At 43.3% G+C, this 13,642-nt stretch overlaps 1 protein-coding gene across 2 annotated transcripts in view; it reads right to left on the reverse strand.

The window, feature by feature from the left end:
* LOC103290323 (A disintegrin and metallopeptidase domain 3-like) overlaps positions 1–13,642 on the reverse strand; it is a 92,922-nt gene that overhangs the window by 74,452 nt on the left and 4,828 nt on the right. For both annotated transcript variants that reach the window (XM_054720316.1, XM_054720315.1), the window contains exon 3: positions 6,827–6,882. In XM_054720316.1, coding sequence (XP_054576291.1) covers positions 6,827–6,882 — 56 coding nt within the window. The remainder of the gene's footprint in view (positions 1–6,826; positions 6,883–13,642) is intronic.

The raw sequence follows: 13,642 nt of genomic DNA on the forward strand, positions 1-13,642 counted from the left end.
GAAGAGGAGGACCACATCAGTGAGCTAGAAAACAAGGTAGGAAAAAATAATCAAGCAGAGCAGCATCTAGAAAAAAACAAAACTTAAAAAACAGAAAGAGGACCTAAGGGAAATTTGGGAAAACAGAAAACAAAACATCTGCATAATAGAGGTAACAGAAGAAGAGGAAACTGAGCAAGGAATAGAAAACCTGTTTGAAGAAATAATGACAGAAAACTTCCCTGATATAGGGAAGAAAAACTCACACAAGTCCAAGAAACTCACAGAGTCCCAAACAAGATGAACCCCAAAAGACCAACACCAAGACACATTATAATTAAATTGGCAAACACCAATGACAAAGTAAGAATCTTAAAACTGCCAGAGAGAGACAGAAAGTTACCTACAAATGATCACCCATCAGACTATCGAGACTGATTTCTCAACAGAAACCCATCAGGCCAGAAGGGAATTGAATGAAATATACAAAGTCATGCAAAGGAAGGGTCTGAATCCAAGAACACTGTACCCCGCAAGGCTATCAATCAGAAATCGGGAGCTTCACAGATAAAAAAGAACTAAGGGAGTTTATTACCACCAAACCAGCAATGCAAGAAATGCTAAATGGTCTGCTGTAAAAAAGAAGAAATAGGAAGGAAAGAAGGAACACAGGCATAAAGAATAAAAATGGTGACAAACAAGTACCTATAAATAATAACATTAAATGTAAATGGATTAAATGCCCCAATCAAAAGACATAGGGTAGCTGACTGGATAAGAAAACATGACTCATATATCTGCTGTCTACAGGAAAAACTCCCTCAGAACAAAGGACTCACACAGACTGATGGTGAAGGGATGGAGAAAGGTTTTTCAGGTGATTGGAAATAAAAAAAAAATCTGGGATAGCAATATTTATAGCTCACAATTTAGACCTCAAAGTGAAGGCCATAACAAGAGATAGGGAAGGCCACTTCATAATTCTAAAAGGAGCAACCCAACAAGAAGATATAACTCTGGTAAACATATATGCATCCAATACATGTGCACACAAATATATTTAAAAAAAAAAAAACTTCTGGGGGATATCAAGGGAGAGATTGATAGGAATACAGTTATATTAGGGGACTTTAATACCCCACTATCACCACAGGACAAATCCTCTAAACACATAATCAGTAAAGAAACATCAATCCTAAATTACTCACTAGAACAGATGGAATTAATGGACATCTTCAGAACATTTCACCCCAAAGCCACAGAACATACATTCTTCTCAAGTGCACATTAGTCATTTTCAAAGATAGACCACATATTGGGACACAGGCAAAGTCTCATCAAATTCAAGAAGACAGAAATCATATTAAGCATCTTCTCAGATCCCAATGGCATAAAACTAGAAATCAACCACAATAAAAAAATAAAAATAAAAAAACTGGAGGCTAAATAGCATACTCTGAAACAAAGATTGGGTTACTAGAGAGATCAAATAAGTAATACAAAGCATCTTGGCAACAAATGACAATGAAAACACAATACAAAATCTATGGGACACAGTGAAAGCAGTCTTGAGAGGAAAGTTTATAGCTCTACAGGCCTATCTTAAAAAACAAGAATCAATGGTAATCAAATATCTAACTCTATAGCTCAAAGAGTTAGAAAGAGAGCAACAAGAAAATCCCAGCGTAGGCAAAAGGAAGGAGATAATAAAGATCAGAGCAGAGATAAATGACATAGAGACCAAAAAAAAAAAAAAGTACAAAAGATCAACAAACCCAAGAGTTGGCTCTTTGAAAGGATAAATAAGATTGATGAACCTCTAGCCAGGCTCACCAAGAATCAAAGAGGATCCAAATTAACAAAATCAGAAATGAAAGGGGTGAAGTAACAACTAATCTCACAGAAATACAAATGATTATGAAAAAAGACTATGAACAACTCTATTCCAACAAAATGAACAACCTAGATGAAATAGAACATATTCATTCAAAAATTCAAGCTCCCAAAACTCAAAAAAGAAGAATCAAAAAACCTGAATAGGCCGATAACTACCAAAGAAATTGAAACAGCAATCAAAAATCTTCCAGCAAACAAAAGCCCTGGTCTGGATGTCATTACAGGGGATTTCTACCAAGCATTCAAAGTAGAACTAAAACCTATCCTCCTCAGACTATCCAAAAAAAATTCAAGAGGAAGGCACACTTCCAAGCTCTTTCTATGAAGCCAGTATTACCCTAATCCCAAAACCAGATAAAAACACCACAAAAAAAGGGGACTATAGGCCAATATCTTTGATGAACATAGATGCTAAAATCCTCAACAAATTTCTACCAAATTGGTTTTAGCATTACATTAGAAAGATCATACTCCATGACCAAGTGGGATTTATTCCAGGGATGCAAGGCTAGTACAATATCCACAAATCAATAAATGTGATACATCACATAAACAAACTGAGAGACAAAAAACACATAATCATATCCATTGATGCATAAAAAGCATTTGACAAAATCCAACACCCTTTCTTGATAAAAATCTTTCAGCTAAGTGGGAATAGAAGGATCATACTTCAACATACTAAAGTCCTATATGACAAACCTACAGCCATCATCATACTCAATGTGAAAAAATAAACTCATTTCCCCTAAGAACAGGAACAAGACAAGGCTTTCACCACTCCTGTTCAAAATAGTACTGGAAGTGCTAACCATTGACATCAGACAAGAAGAAATAAAAAGCATCCAAATTGAAAAGAAGAAGTAAAACTGTCCTTATTCGTAGATGACATGATACTATACATAGAAAACCCCAAAGACTACACCAAAATACTACTAGACCTAATAAATAAATTTGGTAATGTAGCAGGATACAAAATTAACAACTTTGTATACTCCAATAATGAACTCACAGAAAGGGAAATGAAAAAAAAAATCCCATTTACAATTGAACTAAAAAAATTAAGATACCTAGGAATAAATTTAACTAAGGACTTAAAAGACCTGTACTCAGAAAACTACACGACATTGAAAAAAGAGATAGAGGAAGACATAAACAAATGAAGAACAAACCATGTTCATGGATTGGTAGAATAAACATCATTAAAATGTCCATACTACCCAAAGCAATCTATAGATTCAATGCACTTCCCATTAAAATACCAATGGCATATTTCAAAGACCTAAAATGAACTCTCCAAAAATTCACCTGGAATAAAAAAAGACCCCGAAAGGCCACAGCAATTCTGAGAAAGAATAAAAGAGTTGGAGGGATCACAATACCAGATAGCAAGCTATATTTTCAAGTCATGGTTCTCAAAACTGCCTGATACTGGCAGAACAGACACATAGACCAATGGAACAGAACAGAGAACCCAGAAATTGACACAAGCCATTATGTTCAATTAATATTTGACAAAGGGGGCAAGAGCATACAATGGAGTCAAGACAGTCTCTTCAATAAACGGTGCTGGGAAATTTGGTCAGATGCATGCAAAAAAAAAAAAAAATGAAATTAGATCAGCAACATACACCATACACAAAAACAAACTCAAAATCGCTAAAGGACTTGAATGAAAGACAGGAAACCATAAAAATCCTACAAGACTCCATAGGCAGCATAATAGCAGACATATGTCGTAGCAATATCTTACAGACACAGCTCCTCAGGCAATGGAGACTAAGGAGAAAATAAACAAATGGAACTACATCAAAATAAAAAGCTTTTGCACAGCAAAAGAAACCATCAACAAAACAAGAAAGCCCAGTGCATGGGAGAACATATTTGCAAATGATATTTCCAATAAGGGTTTAATCTCCAAAATTTATAGAGAACTCATACAACTTAACAAAAGGAAGATAAATGATCCAATCAAAAAGTGGGCAAAGGATCTAAATAGACAGTTATCGAAAGAGGACATACAGAAGGCCCAGAGACATATGAAAACATGCTCAAAGTCACTAATCATCCAAGAGATGCAAATCAAAACAACAATGAGGTACCACCTCACACCTGTCAGAATGACTGTCATCAACAAATCAACAAATGACAAGTGCTGTCAAGGATGTGGATAAAACCTCCTGCACTGCTGGTGGGAATGCAGACTGGTAAAGCCACTATGGAAGACAGTATGGTGCTTCCTGAAAAAGTTAAAAATGGAACCCCCATTGGACCCAGTAATCCCACTTATAGGACTATATCCCAAGAAACCAGAAACACCAATCAGAAAGGACATATGCAGTCCTATATTCATAGCAGCACAATTTACAATAGCTAAGATTTGGAAACAGTCTAAGTGCCCATCAGTAGATGGGTGGATTCAGAAACTGTGGTACATCTACAGAAGGGAATACTATGCTGCTATAAAATAAGAATAAACTTTTACCATTTGCAACAGCATGGATGAAACTGGAGAGCATTATGCTAAGTGAAATAAGCCAGTCGGAGAAAGGTAAATATCACATGATCTCACTCATATGTGGGATAATATGATCAACATAATTTGATGAACAAGAACAGATCCAGAGACAAATGTTAGGAGGGGTTAGAGAGCAACCAAAGGACTTGTATGCATGCATATGAGCATAATCAAAGGACACAGAACTGGGGCAGTGGGGGCTTGCCAGAGTTGGGAATGGCTGGGGGAGGGGGAGTAAATTGGGGAAAAAGGAGACATATGTAAAACTTTAGACAATAAATAAATTAATTTAAAAAATAAAGGGAAAAATAGAATAAAAATATTGATCTAATATAAATTATGGACTTTGGGTCTAATGATGTGTGGATTCAGTATAATCAATTACAATAATACTAGAGGCCCGAAGCATGAAATTTGTGCAAGTGTAGGCCTTCTTCCCCCAGCTGCCAATACCAGCTTCCCTCTGGCACCTGGGACCCGTGTTTCCCTCTGGCCACTGGCACGCACCTGGGACCCAAACATCCTTCCAGCCCTGGCTTCATCTGGAACAATGTCCGGAATGATGTCTGATCTAATTAGCATATTACCCTTTTATTATTATAGACTAGAGGCCGGTGCATGAAATTCGTGCACAGGGGTGGTGTCCCTCAGCCCAGCCTGCACCCCTTTCAATCTGGGACCCCTCAAAGGATGTCCTAATGCTGGTTTACAGGGATCAGGCTTAAACTGGCAGTTGGAAATCCCTCTCACAATCTGAGATTGCTGGCTCCTAACCACTCACCTGCCTGCCTGCCTGCCTGATTGCCCCTAACCACTCTGCCTGCTGGCCTGCTTGCCCCCAACTTTCCCCCGCCACCAGCCTGCTCACCCCCAAATGCCTCCTCGCCAGCCTGATCACCCCCAACTGCCCCCATGCCAGTGTGCTCGCCCCCAACTGCCTCCCCTGCAGTCATGCTTGTCCCACTGCTGGCCTGATTGCCCCTCCTTCCCTCCCCACTGGCCTGTGAACCCCCAACAACCTCCCTGCTGGCCTGCTCACTCCAAAGTTCCCCCTCCACTGTCCTGATCACCTCCAATGAACCCCACTGACAGCCTGCTCATCCCCAAATCGACCCCCTGCTGGTCTGCTTACCCTCAACGGCCCCACCCCCCACCAGCCTGATCACCCACTACTGCCATCCCATTCTGGCCTGATCACCCACAACTGCCCTCCCCTCTTTGCCTCTAACTGCCTCCACCTCAGCCCCGCCACCATGGCTTTGTCTAGAAGAACATCCGGAAGGTCTTCTGGAAGGTCTCCCAGTCTAATTAGCATATACCCTTTTATTAGTATGAATAGAGGCCTGCTGCATGGGTGGGGGCCAGCTGGTTTGCCCAGATCAGGGTGGGGGTTCCCTTGGGGCATGGGGCAGCCTGGGTGATGGGTCTGTGGTGGTTTGAAGGCTGGCTATGCCCCCATAGGGTGACAGTCCCTGTTGGGGGGACGTGACCTGTCTGGGTGAGGGGCTGAGGGCTCTTTTCAAGCTGGCCACAGCCCTTTCAGGGTGAGGGTTCCGCTGGGGTGCTTAGCCAGCCTGGGTGAGGGGCTAATGGCTGTTTGCAGGCTGGCGACAGTTAGGGGTGATCAGGCAGGCAGGCAGACGTGGTTAGGGGTTATCAGGCAGGCAGTCAGAGGTGGTTAGGGGTGATCAGGCAGGCATGCAGAATGGTTAGGGGTGATCAGGCAGAAAGGCAGGTGAGCGGTTAGGAGCCAGTATTCCCAGATTGCAAGAGGGATGTCCAACTGTCAGTTTAGGCTCAATCCCACAGGGATCCCCACAGGATTGAGATCGGGCCTAAACTAGCCACCAGACATCCCCTGAGGGGTCCTGGATTGTGAGAGGGTGCAGGCTGGGCTAAGGAAACCCACCCTTTCATGCAGGAATTTCATGCACCAAGCCTCTAGTCCTATATAATAAAAGCCTAACATGCAAATGGACCAAACAGCAGAACAACAAGAGGAACACCTGGTCACTATGACACACACTGACCAACAGGGGGCAGATGTTCAATTCAAGAGCTGCCCCCAGCCAGCAGGCCCCACACCAGCCAAGGCTGGTGCCAGTGTGGGCCCCCTGATTTCCCTGCCAGTTGCCCCAAAGAGGGAGGTGACCAGTGGTGACAGCAGGATGCGGGGCCAGCAAGTGGGCAGTGCCAGGCCGGTCAACTTGGGTGCCAACAGGGGCCCCCCAATCACTGCACCCATCACCCCACACATCAGCCCTGATTACCAGCCAGGCCTAGGGATCCTCCCCATGCACAAATTTCATGCACTGGGCCTCTAGTGATAAATAAATGAAATAGTCATCCTTTTGTTTAGTCCTAATTTAGGGTAGTGGCTATACAAATTTAAGAAACTAAAAACAACTATAGAAAAAAAGAATGGCTACTTACTGTTTTTTAAGATGGAGAGTGTATGTTTTCCTGTTAATTTGGATGGCATAAATGACCTGCAGCAAAGTATTCAGAGAGAAGATAATAATTAAAAATGTGAAATTCTTCAAACCAAAGCCATACCTTTTTTTTTTTAATTTAAAGTCTTTATTGTTTAAAGTCTTACTTAAGTCTCCTTTTCCCCCCATTGACCATACCCCAGCCATGCCCCCCAACACATACTCCCACCTGCCCTCCCATCTGTGTCCATTGGTTATGCTAATATGCATGCATAGAAGACCTTTGGTTGATCTCTTATCGTCTCACTCCCCACCTTCTCCAATAGGTTGGACAGTCTGTTCGATATTTCTATGACTCTGGTTCTATTTTTGTTCATCAGTTTATGTTATTCATTATATTCCACAAATGAGTGAGATCATGTGATATTTATTCTTCTCTGACTGGCTTATTTAATTTAGCATAATGCTCTCTAGTTCCATCCATGATGCTGCAAATGGTAAAAATGCCTTCCTTTTTACAGCAGTGTAGTATTGCATTGTGTAGATGGACCACAGTTTTCTAATCCACTCATCTGCTGATGGGCACTTATGCTCTTTTTTTTAATATCAGCTATTATAAATTGTGTTGCTATGAACATAGGGGTGCATATATCCTTTCTGATTGGTGTTTCTGTTTTCTTGGGATATTGTAGAGAGCACCTGGGAAGGCACATGAGCATTTCTTTAATTATTGTCAGCTGAGTCCAGTGGAGTTGGCAGAGCCATGTCCTGGAAACATACCATGCCAGAGGCAGGTATGTTGTCAGCCTGACCCTTAGCTCAGGTGCCAAGGGGTGGGTTTCATTATCTAAGTTCAGCTGCGCAAGGAATGGATGCTATTATCTGGGCTTAGCCAGGAGTGATGATTACAAAGAATGAAAAATTGTAGCTTGATCTTTAACCATGATTATAGCTTGGTCTTTAACCATGATTTCACATAATTTACTTTGTTTTAAACTCTAGTAAAACTTCCTGGAATTATATAAAATTGTATAAGATAGACATGCTGCACCAGCTCTGGGTCACTGTCTCTACTTTAGAGGGCCAGCTGTCCCACCCGGTCCCAGCTTTCCCTACTGTCTCTGTGTCTGTCTCTTTCATTTTCTCAATCCCCTGTTGCCCCTACTCAGGACTCCTATCAGCTCTCTAGCTGCACTGGTCACAGTCCAATAGAGCAATACTATATCTGGCGCCCAGATCCAGGGACCTGAATATGGAGAACTCTCAGCCAGGTGAGGGGAACGCTCTGGGAGTGTGTGCACAACCTCAAGAAGTAAGATAAGGAGTGTGAGGTAAAAACTGGGTGTAAAACATGGGATATTCAGAGTCTCAGGAAAGAGATCTCTACTCTCACATGCTTAAAACTACTGTACTTTCTGGCGTATAAGACGACTTTTTAACCCAGGAAAATCTTCTCAAAAGTCGGGGGTCTTATATGCTGGAAAATACGGTAGGTTAGAAAAATCTCTGACAATGTATATCAGATTGCTTAAAACCCAAATACCATATTTTCCGCCGTATAAGACCCCTGACTTTTGAGATTTTCCTGGGTTAAAAAGTCGTCTTATACACCGGAAAATACAGTATGCTCAAATATTGAGGATGCTCTGTTAAGTGTAGTCAAATTCTTGATTTCTTAAGTTTTGTTAATGAAACTTGTTCCTGAAGAGGGAACCATCAACTTACAAACATGGGAAAATGTTGGAAAGCAGTTGCGTGACTGATACACAGCAGAAGGTCCAGAGAAGATTCCTATTCCTACATTCACACTATGGTCTTTCATTCGTGATTGCCTTGATCCAGAGCAGGAGAGTTTAAGGATCTCTAAGCAGGGTGTGGCCACGGCTTTGCAGAATACAGTGGCAGGGTGTGAATATCTAAAAACACCACTTCCTCCCTCTGCACCACCTCCTCCTCTGCCCACTGCTACTGCAACCACAGTCAAAAGCCCGCCTGATAAAGATTTACCTCCTAATTATGAGCTGGAGCTAGGATTTGAGGCAGAGCAGGACAAGCTTCCCCATGATTGGGGTGACCCAGATGATAAGAAAGGTTTTGCTTGTAGCCGCTCAGCCTTTACAGCTGGAAGCAGGTGCTTGACCAAAAGAGAAAGCAACTTCATATTTCATTTTGGTGAAGGTTCAAGCTGTTTGTAGTGGGCATGTTGGAAGCTGCCCATTGCCTTCACTAGCAGAGAGGTGTGGACAAGGAACCCGGAAGGATGGTCAACCTTGAGGCTCTGGCAAGGGTCAGAGCCATACACCCACTGTCTAGTTGAGACAAAGGTAGCTGAAGCAACTTCCACCTTTTAGTCTCATGTAAATCCTTACAGATAAGATAGTTTGCCTGTTACTGGAAATTGCCTGCCTAAGGGCCATGGGTGGATCCCAAACCTAAATAAAAGGGATGGCAAGGCCAGAGCAAAACGGAGTCCATTCGCAACTGGCACCCAATGTGGGACAGTCGCAAGTGGCAGCCCAACAGGGCATTTGCATGGACTGAACCATCCATATAAAGGATTAAAGGAATTTCCCAACAACTACAAAAAAAAATTCTTTATCTTAAAGACATTTTTTTGCAACATTTCAAGAATTTAATTGAGAGACAGCTTTGTGTCAAAAAGATCTACTCTCTCCCTAAAAAGAAATATTTTGGAACTAAATTAGACCAATATAATATACTTAAAATTAACATAAGGAAGTACAAAATTGGTCAATAAAATACCTTATTTAATAATTGGCTTTAAAATCTCAAAGTTGTTATAATATAATAATATAACTAAAATAAAAAATTTATAATAAAGCCTTTTCAGTAATAATTATAAATATATTAATAATCAAAGTCCAGTCACTCAAGAGAAGACTGGCTACATTCTCTTTTAGAGGAATGGGCCAGTTGCCCTCCCTGTAAAAGTAAAAAGAAGTCTAAAAAGGAACAAGGGCAGACAAAAAACAAAAATAATAAAAATAAAATAAAATCCCTTGTCTTGCCTTTCCAACCCTATACAACTGGGGGGAGAATCTAAGGAATCAGCCAAGATGATGATTTACAATCTCAGCCTTCCTCTCAGGCTCCAACCAGCCCTTTGGCCACTGCATCACCAGAAACTGGCTTTTCTAGGCTGAGAAAGAAGTTGGAGCCACAACAGTAACCTTTGCATGTTATTTCTAAGGAAAATCTGGAAGTTTTAAATCCAAGGGGCTCCAGCCTCATGTGCCTATACATAATTTTTCAAAGTATTTATTACCTTAAAGACTTTGGAGCATTGCTAGGATAAATAGCAAACATTTAAATATTTTAAAATAACATAAAATATTGAAACATTAATTGCCAGACAAGCTTTAATTCACCTGCTCTTAGCTTTTATTACAGAAGGCCTCTTGTATTTTGTTAAAGGTGTATTTTCTTAAAAGTAAAAGTACATTTAAAGTGTTTTCATAAATATCAATTCAAGAAATACTGGCTGTTTAATTTTTGGTTATCATTTAAAAATTAAGGTTTTTGCATTTTGCCTCCCTAAATAGAGGGCAAATAGCTTATGTCAAAGTACTGAGGAAGACTTACAGCAGAAATCCAATTAGTGTCATTTGCTGCTCACATCCAAGGACAAATAAAGTTAGAAAATAAGCCTTATTTTAGTTAGTTCCTTTGTTAGTAAAATTATTATGTTATACTAGTGGCCCAGTGCACAAAATTCATGCACGGGGCGGGGGAGGGGGGTCCCTCAGCCCGGCCTGCACCCTCTCCAATCTGGGAGCCCTCAAAGGATATCCTACTGCCGGTTTACATCTGGGATTGTTGGCTCCTAACTGCTCACCAGCCTGCCTGATTGCCCCTAACCACTCTGCCTGCCGGCCTGCTCACCTCTAACTGTCCCCCAATGCCAGCCTGCTCACCCCCAAATGCCACCCCCACCAGCCTGATCACCCTCAACTGCCCCCCCATGCCAGCGTGCTCACAGCGAACTACACCCCTGATGGCAGGCTCACCCCCAAATGACCCCCTTGCTGGCCTGCTTTCCCCCATCTGCCCTCCCCACTGGCCTGCTCACCCCCCCCCCCAACTGCCCCGGTGCTGGCCTTCTCACCCCAAACTGCCCCCCCCACTGTCCTGATCACCCCCAAATGACACCCAATGACAGCCTGCTTGCCCCCAACTGGCCTCACTCCTGGTCTGCTCCACCCAACTGCCCTCCCACCGGCCTGATCACCCACAACTGCCATCCCATCCTGGCCTGATCACTCACAACTGCCCTTGTGTCTTGGCCTCTAACTGCCTCTACCTTGGCCCCACCACCATGGCTTTGTCTAGAAGAACATCCAGAAAGTCTCCTGGAAGGTGTCCCAGTCTAATTAGCATATTAGTTTTTATTAGTATAGAGGCCTGGTGCACAGGTGAGGGCCGACTGGTTTGCCCTGCAGGGTGTCCTGGATCAGAGTGGGGGTTCCTTTTGGGCATGGGGCAGCCTGGGCGAGGGGCCTGTGGTGGTGGGCAGGCCTGCCATGCCCCCATGGGGTAAGTATCCCCACTGGGGGGATGTGGCCAGCCTGGGTGAGGGGCTGAGGGTTGTTTTCAAGCTGGCCACATTCCCTTCAGGGTAGGGGGTCCCACTGGGGTGGCTGGACAGACTGGGTGAGGAGCTGATGGCTGTTTGCAGCTGGCCACACCCCCCAGTGGGGACTCTTGCTCCTTGGGGGCGTGGCCAGCGTGGGTAAGGGGCTGAGGGTTGTTGTCAGGCTGGCCATGCCCCCCCCCAGCGACCCAGGCTCCCAGTCCCTCCTTGAGCAGAGGCCAGGGCAGGCTGGAAGCTTGGCTTCCTCCATTGCCGGAGGCAACCCAAGCCTCCTGCTCGCTCCAGCTCCATGCCTGCCGCCATTTTTGTTGGGTTAATTTGCATACTCACTCCTTACTGGCTGGTGGTAGTAGTGGAGTGATGGTCAATTTGCATGTTTATCTTTTATTAGTGTAGACTAGAGGCCTGGTGCACAAAATTCATGGATTGGGAGTGTCCCTTAGCCCAGCTTGTACCCTCTCCAGTCTGGGACATCTCTCTCATAATCCAGGATTGCTAACTCCCAACCGCTTCTGCCTGCCAGCCTGATCACCCCCTAACCACTACCCCACCAGCCTGATAGATGCCTAACTGCTCCCCTGCTGGCCTGATCACCCTTAACTGCCCTCCCTTGCCAGCCTGGTCACCCCTAAATGCCGTCCCCTGCTGGCCTGAACACCCACAACTGCCCTCCCCTCCAGGCCTGGGTCCCCCTCAACTGCCCTCCTCTGCCAGCCCGGTCACCCCTAACTACCCTCCCCTACAGTCCTGGTTCCCCCCACTGCCCTCCCCTGCAGGCCTAGTCCCCCCAAACTGCCTTCCCCTGCAGGCCTGGTCCCCCCTAATTGCCCTCCCCTGTAGGCCTGGTCCTCTCCAACTGCCCTCCCCTAAATGCCTGGTCCCACCCAACTGCCCTGCTCTGCCGGTCCAGTCACCCCTAACTGCCCTCCCCTGCAGGCCTGATCGCCAACAAATGCCATCCCTTGCAGGCCTGGTTCCTCCCAACTGCTCTTTCCTGCTGGCCTGATCACCCACAACTGTCCTCCCTGCTGACCATCTTATAACAGCCATCTTGTGTCCACATGGAGGTGGCCATCTTTGACCACATGGGGTGGCCATCTTGTATGTTAGAGTGATGGTCAATTTGCATATTACCTCTTTTTTATATAGAATAGCCAAGATCTGAAAATAGTCCTAATGTCCATCAGTAGATGAGTGGATACAAAGCGGTAGTACATTTACACAATGGAATACTAGGTGACTATGAAACAGAAGGACCTCTTACCTTTTGCAACAGCATGGATGGACCTGGAGCTTATTATGCTAAGTGAAGCAAGTCAGTCAGTCAAAGACAAATATTATATGATCTCACTAATATGTGGAATCTAATGAACAAAATAAATTGATGAACAAAACAGAAACAGAGACATGGATACAGGGAACAGACTAGCAGCTGAGAGAGGGGGAACTAGATGAAAGAACGTGAAAGGCTTAGCCAAAGAATATATATGCCTAAACCCTAGACACAGACAACAAACCAAAGTGTGGGGATGGGGAGCAAGGGGGATAAAGTGGAGGGGAGGGCAATATTTGTAACAGTGTAAACAATAAAAATGAAGTTTAAAAAGCACTATAAGTATTTAAGTATACTACCTTATTTCTATAAATACAATGTGTACTTACTCTATAAATCAGTATTTTTCCACTAGAAATATGCAGATGAAAGCATATATCAGATACTTGTTCCTTTGGTGCTAATTGATTCATCACAGTTACAAACTGTAAACCATTTCACTACCAGGTTAATACTTTGACTTTTAGTATACTATGCAGATTTTAAAATTATATGATATATGTAGATGAATTGCAAAAATAGAATGTTGAATCAAAGACCCCAAGCACAAAAGAAGTACCAGTCATGTGAGGTTCCAAAACAAGAAAATAGTAAAGTTGGTGGTTATGTCTGAAAAAGGGACAATTAAACTTTCTAATCTGAGTTAAGAAACATAGCAGTTTGGAAGTACAAAAAATTGTATCTATATATATAAAAGGCTATATGCAAAGTGTCCCCTTGAGAGTTCGACCGGGAGACCGGGAGTTCACTTGTTCACTATGACATGTGCTTACCACCAGGGTGTGGCACAGAACAAAGGTAGGCCCCGGCCGGCAGCCAGAAGGCCCCAATTGCTCCAGGCCTAGTAACCTTACCCATGCACAAATTTTGTG

The sequence above is a fragment of the Eptesicus fuscus genome, chromosome 8, assembly GCF_027574615.1.
Source record: "Eptesicus fuscus isolate TK198812 chromosome 8, DD_ASM_mEF_20220401, whole genome shotgun sequence".
Lineage (NCBI taxonomy): Eukaryota > Metazoa > Chordata > Mammalia > Chiroptera > Vespertilionidae > Eptesicus > Eptesicus fuscus.